The 22,492-nt window shown below is 41.6% G+C and overlaps 1 protein-coding gene across 3 annotated transcripts in view; it reads left to right on the plus strand.

Moving 5' to 3' along the window:
* Positions 1-22,492, plus strand: part of DENND4C (DENN domain containing 4C) — a 125,838-nt gene that overhangs the window by 96,535 nt on the left and 6,811 nt on the right. For 2 of the 3 annotated variants that reach the window (XM_068234394.1, XM_068234395.1), the window contains 11 exons: positions 2,126-2,270; positions 2,476-2,631; positions 5,284-5,451; positions 7,409-7,549; positions 11,122-12,242; positions 15,107-15,278; positions 16,828-16,943; positions 18,807-18,982; positions 20,595-20,774; positions 20,917-21,094; positions 21,571-21,816. In XM_068234394.1, the coding sequence (XP_068090495.1) occupies positions 2,126-2,270; positions 2,476-2,631; positions 5,284-5,451; positions 7,409-7,549; positions 11,122-12,242; positions 15,107-15,278; positions 16,828-16,943; positions 18,807-18,982; positions 20,595-20,774; positions 20,917-21,094; positions 21,571-21,816 (2,799 nt within the window). The remainder of the gene's footprint in view (positions 1-2,125; positions 2,271-2,475; positions 2,632-5,283; positions 5,452-7,408; positions 7,550-11,121; positions 12,243-15,106; positions 15,279-16,827; positions 16,944-18,806; positions 18,983-20,594; positions 20,775-20,916; positions 21,095-21,570; positions 21,817-22,492) is intronic. The other variant, XM_068234396.1, reaches the window with a different exon arrangement.

Here is a 22,492-nt window from a genome sequence, read left to right on the forward strand (position 1 = left end):
ATGCAGATCCGCACGTGTAATGCAAGTGGATGTGCCTGTTTCCACTGTAGCGTTGTTGAGGTGCGTTTTTTTCAGCGTGAAAAAAACGCACAAAAGAGCCAACGATTTCGCCTGCGTCGGGAATCCGTGCGAATCGCCGCTAATGTATTTAATAGTAAAAACGCATGCGTTTGTTACATGTGTTTTTACCCGCGATTTCGCGTGCGATTTCGCACCTTTTTCAATTTTATTTAGCCCTGGCAGTGTCATGGTTAATTTCGCATGGCACCCTGCCATGCGAAATCGCATGCGAAATCGCGGGTAAAAACGCATGCGGAAACGCATCCGCATGCGTTTTTACAAGCGTCGGAATGCGGCCGAAATCGCGTCGCAACAGTGGGAACGAGCCCTAAAGGAGGAGGAAAGCTGGGGGATTAGATGGGAGGGAATGGGGTCCAGGGCACAGGTAGTGAGATGAGCTTTGGAGAGTAGTGAGGAAAGACACTGTTCAGTGAGTGTGGTAAAAGATATTAGAGTGCGAGAGTGGTCTTGTGGATCGGGGGGAAGGCAGTTAGTAGTGGGCAAGGATGCAGGCGGACAGAAGGAATCTATAGGTGATGGTTGAGCTGGTAAAAGTGGTTGCGTGTTGAAGCTATTACGTATTGCATCAATCTTGCTTGTAAAGTATGATGCAAAGTCGTCAGCTGACAGACATGTGGTGGGGGGAGGAGGTGGGGGACGAAGTAGGGAGTTAAAGGTGTTGAACAATTGTTTTGGGTTGTGGGACTGTGAGGAAATGAGCGAGGATAAATAAGACTGCTTAGCAGAGGTGAGGGCATCCCTGAGCTCCTGCATAGTTTGTTTGTAGTGGTGGAAGTCCTCTATAGCAGTGCTCTTTCTCCAGCACCTTTCTGCCACCCTGGAGAGCCTTTTCAGCTGTTTGATTTGTTCAGTGAGCCAGTGTTGCCTGTTAGTTTGGCGGGTGGTGGTGAGTGGGGCAGCTGAATTCATGGCAGAGGAGACTACACTAAATAAGTAACTGGATGCTGCCTCTGGGTCAGTGTAGGATGACAGAGTACTTAGAGGTTGCAAGGCTTCAGTCAGGGTATTCAGATCCAGGTTGCGGTAGTTACTGCGCATGACCGGATGGTGTAGTGTTGGAGTTGATGGTAGAGAAGAATTGATTGAGAAGGTAAGAAGGTTGTGGTCTGAGAGGGGAAGTGGAGTGTTATGGAAGCTTGAAATAGAGCAGAGGCGGGTAAAGACAAGGTCGAGAGTGTGGCCTTCTTTGTGGGTGGAAGTGGAGGACCATTGGGCGAGGTCAAACGAGGAGGTGAGAGCGTGCAGTTTGGTGGCAGTAGGGCAGTTAGTGTCGATGGGTATATTCAAATCTCCAATGATAATAGAGGGTATATCAGTGGAGAGGAACTGGAGAAGCCATGCTGAAAAGTAATCAATGAAAGTAGAGGCTGGACCTGGGGGGTGGTAGATAACAGCAATCTGAATGTGGTATGGAGAGTAGAGACGGACAGCATGAACTTCAAAGGATGAGAGTGAGAGTGCGGGCAGTGGTGTGAGTGGCTTAAAGGAACAGTGTTCAGAGAGGAGGATCCCCACCACGCCTCCCTGTTTGTGGCCAGGCCTAGGGGCATGACTAAATTTTAGTCCACCATGTGTTGAAGGCCAGTTTATTACAGACTGAGCGGGAGTTCCATAGAGCCCCAGATATGGGGAGGGGAGAGCTAGGAAGAAGGGGGATATCAATAAGGTTGTAGGTGTTCTGGGAGGGGAGGTGGTGGGGTTTGTTATTGGTGGAATGAGTTGTAGTCTGAGTAGTGTGAGGTTTAGGAGTGGGCCCTGGGTTTGGCGATATGTCCCCAGAAGCCAGGAGTAGTAGTAAGCAGAGCAGAGAGATGTGGGGGTGAGACTTGTGTGTATGAAAGTTAGGTTTAGTGAGAGCAGAGGAGGGGTAGTTTGAGCAGAGAAATAGGAATAGTTCATGGTTAGAGAGAAGGGGAGACGATAGCAGAGAGGGAGCAATGTGTATGGTGTTGCTGGCAGTGGGAGGATCAAGTGACATGTGAATGGAAGCTACATAAATTAACACTTGTTACACTGATATAATTAACATTTGTTTTGGTTAAAGGTTGTTCTTGTAAGTCCCTGGCCAAGCAGCAACCGGAGTGGGAATTTTTTGTGGACAAAAGTTAGAAATGTGGTGATTGGATTATCACAATTTCGTAAACCAGTAAAAAAGGTGAAGCCAGTATCCAAGTCTCCTTCTGTATCAGGTAAAATACTTTCTTTATGGTGATATGTTTACTGCACTTATACATTTATCAAGTGCTACCAGATGTATTTAACATTAGTTGCAAAAGTTGTGGTCTTGCTAAATGTTCTGAAAGCATTGGTGGAAGGAATAAAGGCCGGTTCACTTAGTAGATAGGCACAATGCTTTGGTGTGTGTGTGTATTTTAACCTGTATTGTCTCTTTAGCCCCTCAGAGTGCTGCACGTGGGAGTGATGGGGACATGGTGAGCCATCATGGCGTGGATAATGCTAATGATGCTAACTCTGGGGAGCACACTGTCTTCGTGAGAGATTTAATCAGGCTTGACTCTACTGATTCTACTGTTATGCACTCTAGTTCAGGTATTCTTCATAAGCTACTAACCCTTATCATGACCATGCACTGCGCAGTCTCTCTAGTCATGTTCTAATATTGTAACATGGTGTTGGTGTGTGACTGCATGGCTTCATTTGTTTTTGCTTTCACTGTTTTGGTGTAACTTGAAGAGCTGATTCATGAGTCACAACCCCAGGTAGTAAAAAATGGCATGCATGTATTAGAATGCAAGCAGAATGACAAAAGCTGACACAAAAGCCTAAACTAACAGGGTTCCTCTGCACAGGTCTAGTGAGGTAAGTAAAGGGGTTAATTGATGGTTTATGAAACGTTTTTTTAAGCCAGTTGCCTGGTTGTTATACTGATCTTTTAACTTTATTGGTTTGAGTCACACATCTGCAAGAAACCAACAACCAAGGAGTCTAAATGGAGTCACTTTAGTTGTCCTTCTGATTCAGTGATGCAGATACTACAAAAGGCAGGACTGGGGATCAATACAGCCAGACTAGCTGAACTAATCACTAGAGTATCCTCAAGGTCTGAATGTTTTCAAATGATACGCTTGATTCAGCGTCATTAAAACTAGGAAAGAGATCATAGATACAAAACTTAACTATTTTCCGTTGCAAAGAAATGATATATCGGCTGATGAAAGCAGTCATCAAAAGGAAACCCTTGCTACCAAATGCTGTTTATATCGTAATTGGTTATAGCAAGAGGAAGACCCGGGAGTCAAAAGAATAACATGAGTAATAGGCGTTGTAACCAAAAAATGTGTGGCTAGATAATACATTATAATAATATTAACAGATGTAAAGGACCTAAACCACTCTTCAGACTTCACAGGTCAAGTGATATCACATCCGCCATCCAGAATAGGGGTAGAATAAAGTGTACTCACCCCCCTGCACCAGGACTAAAGCAAAAAGTAAAAAATAAAGATAAGAAATTGGAAGAATTAAAAAAGGGGAGGGGAGTCAAGGAGAGAAAGCAGGTATATACCCTCAAACTGGGAGCTTTCTCATTTTTACTACAGCCCTTTTATAAAGGATGGTCTTTGCCAAACCTCTCCTGTGGTCAACATCATCTCATGCACCTGATACCACATATGTATTTGTACCAGAATTTATTTGTTAATGGGAAGCAAAAATAAATATTTGGGAAGCATATACAGACTGTAATTATTAATTCAAGATTGGTAATATAGCATTTATTTTCTTCAAATCTTTCTTTAATGGATAAGCTGTGTGAAGTCACAGCAGAACTTCACCCTGTGTTATATGTACCATGTTATTGAGACCTTAGGGCTCTTTCACATTAGGCAACGGGTGCATGAACCCGATTGCGTTCACACATTATGACCTATGGCGTGACGTCGGGAAGTTGTGGTGGGACACGGATCAGCGACGTTGGTTCTAATTCACCCGGGAAAATGCTTGCCGTGGACAATTAAAAGCTCCCCAAAGTTAAAACTTAATGCTCTGGAACCCTTTGTCTAATGTGATAGATAACATGAAAGTCAATAGACTTTCATGCTACCCCGCTTACCGCATCCTAGTTGCGATCCGTCAAAACGCACAGATCAGCTCCTAGTGTGAAAGAGCCCTAAGTTCTGAAACGTGCCAGTTTTATGCCCCTGCAGTTTTTTACATTATTTATTGCAGCCTTTTTTAATCTGTCTGTTAAATGAGTGGTCCAAGGTAATTAAAAAAAACATAATTCTACTTACCCGGGGCTTCCTCCAGCCCCTGGCAGCAGTCCTGTGCCCTCACCGCAGCACCTCTCCAGCCAGTGGCACGGGTTCCCCGCCAGTGTAGAAGACTACCTCGCCAGGTCGTCCTCTACTGCACCTGCACGGGTGCCGCTGTCGATCACGCTGCGCAGAACACTCCAGATGACATCAGCACAACCAAGAGAGGCTCTCGTGCAGCTGCAGTAGATGCGCGTCAGCATCTACACTGGAGGGGACAGCGGATGGAAGCGGCGAGGGACGAATCGGCTGCCAGGGGCTGGAGGAAGCCCTCGGTAAGTATTTTTTTTTGGTTTTATACACCTTACATCTGTCCTTTAAAGTCATGCCCAGGCATGGACTAAAACATAAAAAGAATTCAAACTCCTGCGCTATCGCAAGTATTTAAAGAATAAATGATTTCAAATATATTCAATAGAACACATAGAAGAATTGGTTAAAACTTTGCATTTGTAGCAACTCGGCTCTGGCCAGAAAATAGTTGTGTTGATACAACAGCGAAGTTTCATCCAATTCTTTTATGTGTTTTATTGAATATATTTGCAATCATTAATTCATTAAATATTTTTTATAATATTTGCAATAGCACAGGAGTTAGAATCTTTTTTCTTTGTTTTATATTTTGTGCGGGAAGAGGGATACCCTACACTCTCCTAGCAGCTGTGTATACATTTTAAGACACCCCAAGAGATACAACTGCTACTCTGTAGATCTAAAGACACCATCATGGAAGGCAGTGCATTGTGCGGATATTTTATTGTTACCTCACTTGGAACTTAGAAAGACGGTGAATAACCGTTCTCCTTTTTCAAGTGTAGAATACTTCGCCAACAAAGAAGATTCATTTTACAAATTCTTGAGCAGATACATGGTACATAATTAAATAATTTGCTGATGAAAAGTAACTGGTTGCTTGTAATGTCATTAGGATCTGTAGGGAGTCAGGTCGATGAAAGGACAGGACCCAAAGATGAACCTCATGAGGACAATGCTTTGAGTAATGAGGATCAGAAAAATGACAGAGAAACAGATTCTGTTTCAAAGTTAAAGCAGCAGCCCTTGGGGAATGAAGACCTGCTATCCATTCATATCTCAGGTAACCTTCAACATGCTATTGATGTTTTTACTTTTACTAAATCTAAATTTACATATAGTTTAACTTAGGTAGAGTGTAATCTAAAAATAGATAAAAAAAAAAACGCTCCTAAAGAGAATCTGTACTGTCCGATTTGTACAATAAAAAACATACCAATCGAGTCACTGTGATCTCCTGGATCCTTCTTTGCTGTTTCCGCCACTCCCTGCCTCAATCCTGGCTTTTAATTGCCAGTTTTAGGCAGTGTTTACAAACAAAAAAAATGGCAGCTAACCAGGATGTGATGCTTATGTGTGTGTATCTTTCTCTCTCTCTCTCTCTCTCTCTCTCTCTCTCTATCTATCTATATATATATATATATATATATATATATATATATATATATATATATATATATATATATATATATATATATATATATATATATATATATATATATATATTCTTATGTTACAGTATACTACAAGTTTTTATTACACAGTGCATTATCTGCACTCCAGTCTGGGATTCTAACAGTTTCTCAGCATGTGACAGGCAGCTCCCTCCCCCTCAGCCTCACAAACTGCATCAGAGACGAGCTGAAACTGAGAGCAGAGAGTGAGGAGTAAACAAAGCACACAGAGCCTGCAGGGGGCGTGCATAACTTGTATTCATTACAACAGAGGCAGCCCACTCCTCCCTGGGTCGACAAAGCTTGACAAAGAAAAGAAGATTAGATATATTACAGAGACAGTGCAACTAGAAAAGGGTGCAGTAATCCAGACCACATTAAATAGGTATAGGAACTTACAGGATAGAATAAATAAGGCAGAAAATTTTGTTACAGGGTCTCTTTCAAGTGCACCTGAAGTGTGCGGAAACGTTAAAGTAAACCTGATATCGCAAAATCTTATACTCACCTTGGGCTTCCTCCAGCCCAATGAGCACCGATGCATCCCACGCCGTCCTCCCTAGTGCCTCTGTTCTATCTTTGTGTTTAGTGCATGTGATTTTCCGCATTCATGAGTCTACGTTTACAATTTTTATTTTTCTTATGTACTTTTATGCACGATTTTGCAATTTTTTACATGTTTTGTATGTAAAAGTTTGCATTGTGATTTTTTTTTTTTTTTCATGAGTACCAATGAAGTTAATGTACATGAAATATACAACCAATTAATTACCTTTCACACCTCATGGGATTTCAGGAATGTGAAGTGCACTCGAGATGCAGACCTGCCATGCAAATTCTTAAATGCAAAAAATTTTCATATACAGAATTGGAAACTATCGCAAATACAATGTGATGCCATTGAAATACATCACATGTGCAGTAAACGTATTTTCGCAAATTGGGTGGGATTTTTATTAAATGTGACCCCTGCCTAAAATAAAAATCATGGGATGCCAAAGCACCTGCATCTCACACTCTTCTAGTTGCTCATTGTCTTTAGGGTCCCCCCCCCTGGATCCAGCGATCACGCAACCTCCCTGGACAGCTCCAGTCTTCACTATGGGGAGGATCGCACATGACGTCACCGACGTCATGCGCAAACCCGATCCTCCCCATAGAGACCGGAGCTGTGCAGGGAGGCTGCGCGATCGCTGGATCCAGGGGGGGTATGTATAAACGGGGGGAGCGCAGGGGAGCGGCGGGTGCCCGACACTTGTACTAGCTAGCCTAGTGCTATCTAAATGGTTTACAGTCATTTGGGACAATAATTTTATTATGGGGAACTCCTGGAGCCACAAAGTGGTATGCCCGACATAGTGTCGGGCATACCGCTAAGGAGGTTAAAAATCATGGGAACTGTAGGGACCCTGAAGACAACTAGCAGGATTAGAGGTGTCAGGCGTAAGTTAATTTGAAAAAAAATGCCCAATTTAAATTTTTGTTTCAAAATTTAATGGCTGGGTGTATTTGAAGTAATACAATTTGTAATGTATTTCATAATCTTGTGTACTTTTTCTTTAACAGAATCTTCCTTTGAGGCATCACCCGAGAAGTCAGTGCTTGCGTCTGAGGCCTGCTGTCCCCCTGAATCCCCACCCTGTGGGAGCAGTATTGTTAAAGTACCATCTGGCATCTTTGATGCAGCAGGGAGGAGGAGCAGTAGTGGTAAGTCGATTGCATGCCCATTATTAATTACATTAACTAAATGCCATGTGGCATAGATGATTTAACCGTGTGGTAACGTTTATAAGATTATTCACAGATGAAGTCTTTAAATTCCAACTCCAAGAAGATGCACTATTTCACTTTTGTATAGTGTTTTAGGGGGCAAGAATGTCTTGGATTTTATCACTGTCTGAATCCCCATGTTGGAATGTTTCCTTCAGTTCATGTTTTTCCCAGGAAGTTGGTGAATTTGGCTATCTGGACCTTTAACCTAGTATGTGCTGGAAGAGCTCAACGGCCTTGAAGAATTATGCATGCAACATTTATAGAACGTCCTATTTTCATAATGAATATGGGTTAATAACCCTACTATTAATTGTGGTGACCAAAAATTGTATTCAGGAAGTGAAAGAAAATGAGGCAGTGTAAGCCAGTAGCTACCAATCAATTGGCTATAAACAGGTTAGTTAACCACTTACCCTCCCCCAGGATGAGTATCTATGTCCCTGCCAAACCGCATTTGCGCTCCTAAGGGTGTAGATACTCGTTCCTCTCTGTTTACAAGCGGCATGCAGTTTATAGGCAATTCCTATGAGGTGTTTACTGGGACCATCTGCAAACAGCTCAATGATTGGGGAGTTAAGTAAGCTAGGGGGAGTTTGTGGAAACTGCCTCACAAAGGTGAGTTTGAGCTGTGTATATATTGAAACTCTTGTGTAATAGAAAGATTGTTTAGTGGCCATTTGTTCAAATTAGAGCTGTTGCCCCACATACAAGATCTGGCCGAAGAAGTTAACCCCTCTCCCGGACCAGAACTTATGTCAGGTATTGTCAAGAATTCTGGGAGAGAGATATGCGACAGTCATGGCCCTCATCTTTATATACCTTTAGTGATACACTTCCAAATCTTCAGGGCCTGTTCTAGTATTGTGTACTCTTGTTTCTCTTTAGGGAGTGAAGAATGCAGCACATTAATTGCCAAGCTTTCTCTAAGTGGATCTAGGTTATACCCCAAGACTTCTGTATTTATAGTATGTGGAACTGTGAACCAAGCTGCCACGTGCTGAATCTGTGCAGCCATGTAATATGAAAAGAGGGCAGTTCTATACTTCCAACACAGTTTGTGTAATCAATCCGTAACAACTTGGGGAGCTGCTTTGATGGTGGCAGGTTAAACCATGTCTATTAAGCCAAACCTGAGGTGAACCGAAGGACAAAAAAATTAGATACTTACCTTTGAAGAAGGAAGCCTCTGGAGGTTTTCCGTGTCCTCTATGAGACCACTTCTGCTGCCCAAGACCCTTTTTATGTTCACGTCCGTGCTCTTAATGCACAAGCGTGGCTGTGCCTTCACAGTAGCGTACCCCTGCAGATGCAATATAGCCGCACTCGTGCACGAAGAGGAGCATAGCCATGTCACATATCTGACAAGTTCTGGGGTCCACACGTTGCAACAGTGTGGTCAGGACGACGTAAAGAAGACACTTGTAAAGAATTGTGTGCATATAATTTTTCACTTGGAACTATACAATGTTATATATAATAGTGGTGCTAAATACTTTAGGTATGTCTTCTTCTCATTGTAGCTTTATATACAGTGGCTTGCAAAAGTATTCAGCCCCCTTTAAGTTTTCCACATTTTGTCACACTACTGCCACAAACATGCATCAATTTTATTGGAATTCCACGTGAAAGACCAATACGAAGTGGTGTACATGTGAGAAGTGGATCGAAAATCATACATCATTCCAAACATTTTTTACAAGTAAATAACTGCAAAGTGGGGTGTACGTAATTATTCGGCCCCCTGAGTCAATACTTTGTAGAACCACCTTTTGCTGCAATCACAGCTGCCAGTCTTTTAGGGTATGTCTCTACCAGCTTTGCACATCTAGAGACTGAAATCCTTGCCCATTCTTCTTTGCAAAACAGCTCCAGCTCAGTCAGATTAGATGGACAGCTTTTGTGAACAGCAGTTTTCAGATCTTGCCACAGATTCTCGATTGGATTTAGATCTGGACTTTGACTGGGTTATTTTTACACATGGATATGTTTTGTTTTAAACCATTCCACTGTTGCCCTGGCTTTATGTTTAAGGTTGTTGTCCTGTTGGAAGGTGAACCTCTGCCCCAGGCTCAAGTCTTTTGCAGACTCCAAGAGGTTTTCTTCCAAGATTGCCCTGTATTTGGCTACATCCATCTTCCCATCAACTCTGACCAGCTTCCCTGTCCCTGCTGAAGAGATGCACCCCCAGAGCATGATGCTTCCACCGCCATAATTGACAGTGTGGATGGTTCGTTCAGAGTGATGTGCAGTGTTAGTTTTCTGCCACACATAGCATTTTGGCCAAAAAGTTCCATTTTGGTCTCATCTGACCAGAGCACCTTCTTCCTGTGTTTGCTGTGTCCCCCACATGGCTTGTGGCAAACTGCTAGTGGGACTTCTTATGCTTTTCTGTTAACAATGGCTCTCTTCTTGCCACTCTTCCATAAAGGCCAACGTTGTGCAGTGCACAACTAATAGTTGTCCTATGGACAGATTCCCCCACCTGAGCTGTAGATCTCTGCAGCTCGTCCAGAGTTACCATGGGCCTCTTGACTGCATTTCTGATCAGTGTTCTCCTTGTTCGGCCTGTGAGTTTAGATGGACAGCCCTGTCTTGGTAGGTTTACAGTTGTGCCATACTCCTTCCATTTCTGAATGATCGCTTGAACAGTGCTCCGTGGGATGTTCAAGGCTTTGTAAATCTTTTTGTAGCCTAAGCCTGCTATACATTTCTCAATAACTTTATCCCTGACTTGTCTGGTGTGTTCTTCGGACTTCATGGTGTTGTTGCTCCCAATATTCTCTTAGACAACCTCTGAGGCCATCACAGAGCAGCTGTATTTATACTGACATTAGATTACACACCGGTACACTCTATTTAGTCATTAGCACTCATCAGGCAATATCAATGGACAACTGACTGCACTCAGACCAAAGGGGGCTGCAGTTAGTTAACCTCCCTGGCGGTAAGCCCGTGCTGAACATGGGCTTTGCCGCCGGGAGGCACCGCTCAGGCCCCGCTGGGCCGATTTGCATAATTTTTTTTTTTGCTACACGCAGCTAGCACTTTGCTAGCTGCGTGTAGCATCCGATCCGCCGCTATTCGTCGCGCCGCGGCCGCCCCCCCCCCTCAGACCCATTGCGCTGCCTGGCCAATCAGTGCCAGGCAGCGCTGTGGGGTGTATGGGAGTCCCCTTTGACGTCACGACGTCGATGACATCAGTGACGTCATCCGGCCAGCGGCTATCCGCCAGGAGGGTTAATTGTAAAAAAATTTTGGAATCATATGATTTTCGTTCCACTTCTCACGTGTACACCACTTTGTACTGGTCTTTCACGTGGAATTCCAATAAAATTGATTCAGGGTTGTGGCAGTAATGTGACAAAATGTGGAAAACTTCAAGGGGGGCGAATACTTTTGCAAGCCACTGTAGATAGGGATGTGTAACTCACATTCTAGGTCAGAGAATTTGGTTTATCATTGTTGCCATTACTAAAGTAGGTTGTTTTTGTGTATTTTGGATACAGGCACACCACCAGCTCAGCAACCCCCAGTTCAAGATTCTGGCGATGATGCTGTCTTTTTGACTGATTCTCAGAGTAAGAAGTCTGGAGAGAGGACACAGAAGCGACAGAAGATGTTTACAGAAAGAAGCTGCAGCTTCAGTGCAGAAAGTAGGGCGGGAATGATGCTGAAGAAAGGTAGTCTTGACATGACAACGAATGAGATGGCTATGAAGATGGGAGCAGATGCCAAGATACTTACAGCAGCACTTTCAAAGACACCACCACATCCACAGACTAATAAAGTATTTGATTTTGTAGACACAGATAGTAATACTCCCTCTCTGGCAATGGTTATCCAAAGAGAGACAGTTTTGCAGACCCCTGAGCAAACATCAGGGCAGAGGCTGCAAGAAGCATTCGATCCCTTAGATACAGTTAAAGAAGAAAGCACAATGGACTCTTGTGAGGCTGTAACAGTTATAGAAAGCAAAAAGCCTACTGAAGTTAATAACACAGAGGAACAAAGTAAAAGAAACAGTTTATATGGTATCCCTAAAGCAGTAGAAAGGGAAGGAGTAGAGACAGGCCTTGATCCATTGTCACTTCTGGTATCAGAGTCAACAGAGAATACACCTTCCCCAGTTGAGGATAAAACCATTTCTCCAGTTGTTGCGCGCAATCTAGCTGATGAAATTGAAAGTTATATGAATTTAAAAAGTCCTCTTGGTAATAAGTCTTCCAGCATGGAACTTAGGAGCAAGGAGTCTTTGCATGAGACCGAAAAGCACAACCAAAATAGCCTTGAAAGGAGATCAAGTCTGCCTTCAGACCCTGTCCCTTCTCCTAGTGCACAGGGTGAGAATCAAAAGAACTCTGTGTCTAGGTCCAAAACTTTCACAAATACTCCAAAACATCACCTGAAAAACCAAAAGGAGCGATCTCTCTCACTAACTGCCCTTGTGCGCAACTCACAGCATGGGTCTTTGGGTTCCGTGGTGAATTCCTTACCTGGAATTAAGTTTGACCAACTTTTGACAGGCCCGAAAATGGATGTGCTTAAATCTGGCATGAAGCAAGCGGCTAACGTCGCCAGCAAGATGTGGGGAGCAGTGGCTTCTGCTTACAGTTACTCAGATGACGAGGTTTGTGCTATTTTTTTTTTTTCCTTTTATTTTGAAGCAGGAAAACATTTGATTGTGTTGGTCTCAAATTAAATATGGGTGGGGAGTGATACACACCATAGGGTATGGCCCAGTGCTTCCAGAAAATAACTAAATTAAAGGATTTTAAAAGAAAGCAGACAACATACATACACACTTTTTTTTTTAAAATAAATCCAGTATATGTGACACCCTTGGTATTTTGTAGCTGGGAAATTGTGATGTGTTGCTGTAGGAGAGATATGTAGCTGACTATTATAGCTATCTTTATTATTAAGTATTTATATAACCCCAACATCTTCCACAGCGCTGTACAGAGATATCTATGCAGCTACAAGCTCCTCTTTAAAACTTCTCATAAGTCCTTGCTACATAGCCTTCTAAACTGAAAATAAACTGATGAGATAAGCGATTGTCTGTAGTTCTACTCATAAATAGGATTTTCTTGCAATCCCAGAGTCTTATTTTTTTTTACTTAAAAGCGAAAAAAAATTGTATTGAAGTTTTTATTGCCTCAGCAGAATGATAATTATAGATCAGGGGTGCCCATTAGGTAGATTGCGATCTACCGGTATATCGCAAAGGACTTCATGGTAGATACCGACCCCACTACATTTTCCATTCTGTATATATAAATGTGCTCCTAAAATTGTACATGGGTAGATCATTTTGACTTGCTAATTTTTTAAAGCAGCTCATAAGCCGAAAAAGTGTGGGCACCTCTGTTATAGATGTTTTACAGCCTCAAACTTGAACTATTGACTTTTTTTTTTTTTTTTTTTTTAGCTGCAAAATCAATTAATTTGCAAACTCTCATGCAAATACTCACTGCAGACCAGCCATCCAGGAACCACTACCATCCCTACAACTAAGTTAAACGTAGAGGTTCTAGTGTACAAAAAAATGCATTCTTTTGCATAGTCACATGCAACATGTAGCTGTATAACATTATGGCTGTGTAACATGCTCTGGCTGTATAACATCCATAATGCAATATGCAATACAATACAACCAACCTATCAAAACATTAGGAGAACATAGCTTAACATTTTATCTTGGGACAGATATTGCTTCATATTAATCTCACTAGGGCACTACAATATACATCCATACACACCGTACTGCAAGAGTTTTATAGCCTATAATTAGTTATTAGTGAGAGTTATGCTAGAGTGTCACTGGAGAAAAATGCCAATTGCAGAGCCTTAGAATTTAACCCAAAGGTAACACAGCCTAGTTATGTGTATGCTTGGCATGGGATGCAGCTAGGGTTGCCACCTCATCCCTTTAAATACCGGCACATATGAATTATACATGCCTTGTGGCTAGTTAGATGCAGTTTAGCCTATGATTATGTGTGAGTAGCCCCAGATACTGTATAATTCATATGTGCCGGTATTTAAAGGGTTGGGGTGACAACCCTGGATGCAGTTATGGACTTTTAAACCAAAGGAAACACAGCCTTATTATATGTATGCTTGCCATGGGATGCAGCTATGGACATCTAACTGTCTAGTCTCAAAGTTTACCTTAACTCTCAATGGCCTCAATTCACTAAGGTTAACTCCTGTCTTTAATAACTCTTCAGAGCTGTTTTACCGTTATCACCATGGTGATATAAGTGTGATAACTGTAAAACAGCTCTGAAGAGTTATTAAAGACAGGAGTTAACCTTTGTGAATTGAGGCCATTAATGTCCTCCTTTTTTCAGTTTATTCATGTCCTATTTGCCATCAATCATGGTAAATATAAGTTGGTGGCTTTCAGTGTCTGGCATGTATTTGTGCTCATTTCCCCTGGGGTTCAATGAAGGACTCATCAGAAAAGTCCTCCCCAAAGTGTGATTTCTTCATCTAGACCAGGAGTAGAGACGGTCAATGATGTGCAAATAATTCTGGCTTGCATGCAAATTGTATTCAGCTTGAAACCCAAATCCATTGGCCCAGTTCCAAACTACATACGGTTTCAGTTTGCATGCAAGCCAGAATTAATTGCATCTTGCTGATTACCTCTAGCCAGAACACACTCTACACAGCCCCCCAAAAATACGAAGTTTAATTTGCTCCGCAAAATTGGCCTTATGGTGGTGATTAGGTTGTGAACTCCTCTAATGGACAATCATTCTAGTGACATGGCCTTGTACTCTGCAAAGTGCTGTGGAACATGTCAATGCTAAATAGATACATATTAATAATAGTAAAAGTGAGACATTAAATTTACATGCAAGCCACTATTGTTAGCATGCCACTGACCACCATCTGTAGTGATGACCTTTCTAGTGTATAGCATACAAGTTTACACCCAAATCCTTATTTAGTATTTATATATCCCTGAAATCTTCTGCTGTGCTGTACAGTGTATTGTCTTATCACTAACTGTCCGGAGGGGCTCACAATCTAACCCCTATCATATTTATATGTCCACTAGGCATAAGTCCACCCGTTTAAAACGGGCGCTAGGGCTCAGCTGTGATGCCCCTCACCACCACCTTGTCCTCCCCGCTGCGCTCCTGCTGCACCCGTCCTGCTTTCCGTCTGCCTGAATGCCACACGCAGTAGCGCAAACACGTGGACACAGATACAGGAGAGGACACAGATTTTATTATATGTCCATTGTAGTCGGGGGGGGGGGGGGGGGGGGGACCGAAGTGCAAAGGGAAAAACCATACAGACATGGGGAGAATCTACAAACAATGTACAGATAGTATTGGAACCAAGGACTTAGCACTGCAAAACAAGAGTGCTAACCACTATGCTGCTGTGCTGCCCATCTGCATCATCTTATGTAAAACAAGACAGCAGATAGCTGCACAACTGGCTCATTAATTTTCCCATTGCATAATACAGGAGGAAGGTCAGCAAGGTGGATCTCACCATCCTTCCAATATTGATGAACATGTTGCAGGTGACAGTGCCAGGACAAGCTTCCAAGGATTGTCTACAAGCAACCTGAATTACAGCACTACAAGCCTGGGCAGCAGCAGCAGTGGGGATACCAGCAAGCAGAGCTGCTCAAATAGTAGGAACATACCATTTTCTATTTCTCTTCAGGATGCCTTGTTTTAAAATGAAAAATCTGTTGTGTTTTTTTTGTTTCTGATGTTAGATTTAGAGTCCTTTTCCACTAGTAGCGTTTTGTGATATGATTCTACTTGTGTATCGCAAAACACTAGGGCGCACATTTATTTGAATTGCTGGCATTTTGCTGAATAGCAGGAAACGTGCACCACTGCAGATACATTGATAGTCAATGGGCTGCTGGGGGAAGGGGGTCGTATTAGTCTAAATTCTGTTCTTGTGTTTAGCTCTGTAAATAAAAAAAAAGTCAGACTGCTTTTATCCGCATCCCACACACATTTACAATTCTGTTTAATTTTGCCACAAAACAAAAAAATCGCAAATAAAAAAACAACAAATGATGCATGGAAACTCGCCCCTGCCTTATACATTAAAGTAAATAAGATTGGTTGATTTCAGTGACATAATTTTCAGCATTTTATATCACAACTTTGTGTTTATCTCAACTTATTTTTCTTGCGCTTTATTAAAATGCTAATAGTATGGTTCTGCTTATCCCATAGTGTTACACATTCACTTTTAAACATTAAAGTGAATCAGAACTGTACTTCTAAAACAAATGACATAAAAGGGACATAAAAATAGCAGCCTTGCTTACCTGTCCTTTGTAGTAGCTTTGCAAAATTAAACTTTACCTTCTGCACTGCTTCTGGTTCCTGTTCATATCTAGGCAGCACTTGCTTGATGACACCCCCTGGCCTGTGCATTGGAAATTGTTACATGCATGTGAAAGTTAGAGACAAATCACAAAGTCCCTCAGTACATCAGCAAAGCGAGAACTGTGGGCCCCAGAGGATGTCAGGTTATTTGGGCATCCACTCCAGCAGGAGTCTAATAGACGGCAATGCAAGATGAGTGGTAGTTGGTGGCGAGTTAGGTGCACAATAGGGGGGATGGTTTGTGTGGCAATAGGGGCTAGGGTAGTCTATTTAAATATCCATAATGTTACATTACTCACATTTTACCTATTAGCTTCACTTGGCGCCCAATAGGCTCCACCACAATATGTTCTTCCTAGAGGGGGTCATCTTGCAAAGCTACCTCCCTTTTAAAAGCTTGGTTCAACTATAACTGCCACTTCAATCTTTTGTCAGACGCTGCAGTGTAGACTAAAGGTGGCCATGTACTTTTACACATTTGTAATAGTCGTTGTTTAATTTGCTATAAGCCTCAAGCCTAAAGAAAATCTATGACCCCCCCCCCCCCCCCCCCCCCCGGTAGTAGCGTGAGTGTTGGGCTCCATGGCTTTCTACTGCAGCAAGGATTGGGATATTCTATATCTCTGCAAATGTGGCAAGTGGGTAAATAAAAAATATCAAGCTGATATCAATTTACTGTATTTACAAGTGGTACAACAAAGCAAGATAAATATAGGTACACTTGAAGCTCTCTGCAGTTCACCAGCCTTGGAGATCTTTGGTATATCCAGCTCAATATTTGTGATACTTGATATGTGTTCAAGTTGGTGATATGTTGCTTACTTTGTTTAGGTGACTCAGCACCTGGTACTGGTAGAGGTATGAAAGGCTTGGGGTCAGAGAAATCAGAACACGGATCTTCTCACAATACCAGCTTATCAAGCATTTTCCAAAACTGTGCTTTGGAGGTAAGTGTTATGTGATCAAACATGACAAATTCCACTCTGTATAAATACATCCTAAGCATTTTCTCTAACCTAAATAAACAACAAGTGTCAGCACCAAGGCAGAAGGCGACCGCAGCCGAGAAGGACAATGTCCAAAAGTCCACACAAGCAATGAATATATAAAGTCAGCGCAGGTCTATAGTAATACAGCTTTCGTCATTTTCTGGTATACAGGATCTTCGAACAAAAAGGTAAAGAAGCAAGGCTTACCAGATTCCAACAACCCACATTATAAGGTTGTAAACGAGTTTGATAGATGGTCCGCAGAACTTTCAAATGGTGTCGTTTCACCAGCGATGTTTTACACCACAGATTCCTCCGGAATATATTAGATATCCTGAGGTCGCAGAGACTCGCCAAAGAGGAGTCCAGTAGGATAGTGACATGAAAGAGATGTACGGCACATCTAAGTGTAAACCGTCTTTATTACATAACAAGTAAAACAATTTAAAAACAAGGATAAAAGAAACTCACATACGGGGCCCGTGCACTGGGAACCCCGAAAAAGTAGCGCGCATAAAATGGTCAATAGAAGACCTCAAATAAAATGGTGGACAGGCGGCACCATTTTATTTGAGGTCTTCTATTGACCATTTTATGCGCGCTACTTTTTCGGGGTTCCCAGTGCACGGGCCCCGTATGTGAGTTTCTTTTATCCTTGTTTTTAAATTGTTTTACTTGTTATGTAATAAAGACGGTTTACACTTAGATGTGCCGTACATCTCTTTCATGTCACTATCCTACTGGACTCCTCTTTGGCGAGTCTCTGCGACCTCAGGATATCTAATATATTCCGGAGGAATCTGTGGTGTGCAACATCGCTGGTGAAACGACACCATTTGAAAGTTCTGCGGACCATCTATCAAACTCGTTTACAACCTTATAATGTGGGTTGTTAGAATCTGGTAAACCTTGCTTCTTTACCTTTTTGTTCGAAGATCCTGTATACCAGAAAATGACGCAAGCTGTATTACTATAGACCTGCGCTGACTTTATATATTCATTTTCTCTAACCTGGTGCACCAAAGTGCAAATCAAAATTAGTATGTCTAAACTAATCTTGAAAAATAGTTATACTACACTACACTATTACATGTCAGCTCGATAGACATGTATGGTAGAACCGATCTTTGAGGAATAGACCTGAGGTAAGGAAAGAGAAATCTTCAGTGTACAGAGAGCTTTTTATTTGAGATTATGAAGCTGTTTCTCCACAGCCCCTCCCTTGCAGTCTGATGCTGCTGATTAAATGAAGAGTGTGCACTGGAGGACCCCCCCATATCCCCACCATCACCATCTACTGCCACTAGCTCAATGTAGAGAGGGCAGAAGATTGGCTCACATGCCCCAAAACATTTTTTGAAACCCAGAACACTGAATTTCTAAAAGAAAAGTTAAAAAGTTTAGCACAATTGCCAATTGTGTTTTTTTCCAAACCTTTAGCTTTGGTTCCCATACTGCTGGAGTGTACTGCATGCATTTAGACGGATGAGCTGTGATCATAGTAGGATTTGCTACAGATTTGGAGCAGAGGCATGTTCCTCATGAAATAAATGGCAACTCAACTGTCTGTAAAAAAGCCTTCTGCAGGACTTTTCTGCAGTGGACGAAATTGGAACAGATCAACTTGAACCGATCCATAGGACATTTTTGCAGTTTTCAACCCATGTTTTCTGTCCATTGCATAATTTTCCAAAACACAGTGCAGAAAAAATACCATGTGCAGAGCCTAACTTTTTTTTCCCTCACTTACATACTTGCTTTGCTTTTATTAGTGCTTTAAAATGCTGATAATTTACAATTTTAACTTTGTCACAATTCCAGGTCTTGATGTCCAGTTGTTCTCAGTGTCGAGCTTGTAATGCTTTGGTTTATGATGAAGAAATTATGGCAGGATGGTCAGCAGATGACTCCAACCTGAACACTATATGCCCATTTTGTAAAGCAACCTTCTTGCCGCTTCTTAACATTGAATTTAAGGACCTGCGTGGCTCTGGCAGGTTTGTTAAGCTTTGCTTTGGCACTCGGTTTATAAAGTAGCAGAAAATGATTTATTTTAAAAATGCATTGGTATATTTGACATTACAAATATGAATAATCATGTATATTTTGGAAAGATCATAATCACAATTTTACCCCTTTTGTAAAATCTGTTAAGGTGACCTTGTAGTGGGTCAGTGTGCACTAAATAATTGGTAAAATTGCATACTGTACAAGCTACCATCTTCCCAGTGCAGACTAAAGTTACTAATTCGACTCCAGAGAGCCCCAGCTACTCCTCATGTTTGAAAATCTGATATCCATAACATCTCCTTCTTGTGACATGGTTGGTCTGTGTTTGGCATGGTTGGTAGGAAGCATGGTTGAACTTCTATCATAATAAGTATTTTATATTATTATTTTGATATTCTATACACACAAAAATAACATCTGTTATGCTTGCCATTTCATATTAGGCAAACACTGACCGAAAGAAAAGGTACCAGGGAAAGAAAGTAACAAACACTATTGTCTAAAAGACGTGCAATATAGGTACATAAAAAGTCGTACTTTATTGTAAAATCAGATCAATCTAGAGAACAGACGCCACTTGTAGTGATACGTCTCCTGTGAGTGCCCTGTATAGGGACTACATCCCGTAAATACCCCTATGGGGGTCCTGGCTCATCTCCTTCCATTTGTATTATTGCAGCAAGTGTGGTGTAGATATCCCACAGGTGGGTTGAACGTCCTACAAGACCTCTGGAATGTTCTCACCCTTTCATATAGCCATCATAATTTTGCCTTTATAGTCTCCTATATCCATAGTCCCCTTGATCCTTACATTTGTCAATTTTTCCTACTTTCAACACATCACCTTCAGGAACGGAGTGTCTGTTTTGCTTCCAGACATTATTCCACTCCTGGACAAATACTGTTGTTAGAAGTTACTTTACCTTATTAAAGGGACTCCGAGCAGTGCAGAAACTATGGAAAGATGCATATCATTTTAAAGCGCTATATTTAATGATATATACACCGCCGCCCTACGCCTTTTAGTTTTCGCTATTTTCGCAATTGAAATTGCCGCGGCCGCAATTTTGATTGCAAATATAGAGAAAACTAAAAGGCGTAGAATGACGATTTAGGTGTCGTCAGAAAGAGGAGAAAGAGAGCTTTAAAATGATACCCATCTTTCCATAGTTACATTTTATTACACAGGGCGACTTTTTCTCAAAGTCAGCAGCTCCATTCAGCAGAAAAAGTCGCCCTGTGTAATACAATGTAACTATGGAAAGATGGGTATCATTTTAAAGCTCTCTTTCTCCTCTTTCTGTCGACACCTAAATCGTCATTCTACGCATTTTAGTTTTCTCTATATTCGCAATCAAAATTGCGGCCGCTGCAATTTCAATCGCAAATATAGCAAAAACTAAAAGGCGTATGGCGGCGGTGTATATATCATTGGAAAGAGGAGAAAGAGAGCTTTAAAATGATATGCATCGTTCCATAGTTTCTGCACTGCTCAGAGTCCCTTTAAATTCAGTGTTGCAGCTGATTTGTGTGGTCTGCCATTTTATTGACCATTCTATTCCATATGATTTTTTTTTTTTTTTTTTTGCATTTCCACAGTTTTTTCCTGAAGCCAAGTAATTCTGGAGAGAGTCTACAAGGCAATAACCATCAATCAACAACAGAGACCACTCAGGACAAGAATGAATCAACTCCCTCCAGCAATCCCCTAAACCATTTGGTTGACTCACTCTCTCAACTCAATGCTGCAGAACATACAAACAACGCTGCTAGCCATGGGTAAAAGACTTTCTCACTGTTTTCAATGCAAAAATATTCTTGGCGAGTGAAAAACTGGGTTGCTATATATGCCATTGTGTCAGCCATAACCTTCTTGTTTATTGAATGACTCCTATTTTAAATAGTTTACCTTGTTCTTCAGTTCCAGTGACACTCCTGATGAAGATAAAAAGCCCACAGAGAACAATGGTGCTTCAAAACGAGTTGCCTCTCTTACCAGGAGCCACAGTGTTGGAGGACCTCTCCAGAATATCGATCTTTTGCAAAGATCTTCTCATGGAGTGTCCACTGTCAGCCTACCTAACAGCCTGCAAGAAGTGGTAAGTTTGTGCTTCGGCACATGACAGTAGAAATGTTTGACTTTTTTGCATTAAATGGAGCATTATGTAGTTCTTGTGCAGCACGGTGGCGTAGTGGTTAGCTCTCTCGCCTTGCAGCGCTGGGTCCCTGGTTCGAATCCCAGCCAGGGCACTATCTGCAAAGAGTTTGTATGTTCTCTCCGTGTCTGCGTGGGTTTCCTCCGGGCACTCCGGTTTCCTCCCACATCCCAAAAACATATGGATAAGTTAATTGGCTCCCTCTAAAAAATTGGCCCTAGACTACAGTACTTACACTACATAATATAGACATATGGCAATGGTAGGGATTAGATTGTGAGCTCCTTTGAGGGACAGTTAGTGACAAGATATATATATATATATATATATATATATATACACTGTACAGCGCTGCGTAATATGTCGGCGCTATATAAATACTAAATAATAATAATAATGTATTTTATTTATGTCTTTAGGATCCTTTAGAGAAGAGGCACAATCCTTCTCCTGTTTCTGTGCCTTATCTGAGTCCACTTGTACTGCGCAAGGAACTGGAATCTTTGTTAGAGAATGAGGGTGACCAAGTTATCCACACATCTACTTTCATTAATCAGCATCCCATAATATTCTGGAATTTGGTGTGGTTCTTCAGACGCCTAGACCTCCCGAGCAATCTACCAGGGCTTATCCTGACATCAGAGCATTGCAATGGTGGAGTCCAGGTATGTTTATATATATTTTTTTTTTTTTTTTTTTTTTTTTTTTACACCAGAAAAGTTTATAGAATACAAATAAAGTACACGACATGTACAAGCGAAATGTAATAAGGTACACAACAAGCTGAGGACTTTAACAAGGAGTCCATGTATGTTGGAATTTTACTGAAGCAAGGTTTAACATGACTTGCAATAGATTCAACCCGCCCACCCTTGGTATATGCCAATGGAAGTGAGTTGAAATGCTCAAGCCAATTTTTTGGGTGATTCACTACACCACTTAGTCCATAAATCACATGGCTTGCTGGCGAGTGTCTTCACGTGCTAAAGTTAAACTTTTGATTGCTTTTCAACACGTTCTATTTAATTCATTTTGGATGCTCCATATGTAAAGTTCAAGTCAAGTAAAAATATAAGCAGATCTGATCTGCTTGTCTAGCCATAATCAACTACTGTTTTCATATATTTGGAAAAAAAATATACTTTTTATTTGTTTGTTTGCACATATGTTAAATTTTACAATTTTTCGCCATAGTGCCCCTTTAAAGGACAACTGAAACGAGAGGGATATGGAGGCTGCCATATTTATTTCCTTTTAAACAACACCAGTTGCCTGGCTGTCCTGCTGATCCTCTACCTTTAATACTTTTGGCCACAGACCATGAACAAGCATGCAGCATAT

This window comes from Hyperolius riggenbachi, chromosome 1 (assembly GCF_040937935.1).
Source record: "Hyperolius riggenbachi isolate aHypRig1 chromosome 1, aHypRig1.pri, whole genome shotgun sequence".
Classification (NCBI taxonomy): Eukaryota; Metazoa; Chordata; class Amphibia; order Anura; family Hyperoliidae; genus Hyperolius; species Hyperolius riggenbachi.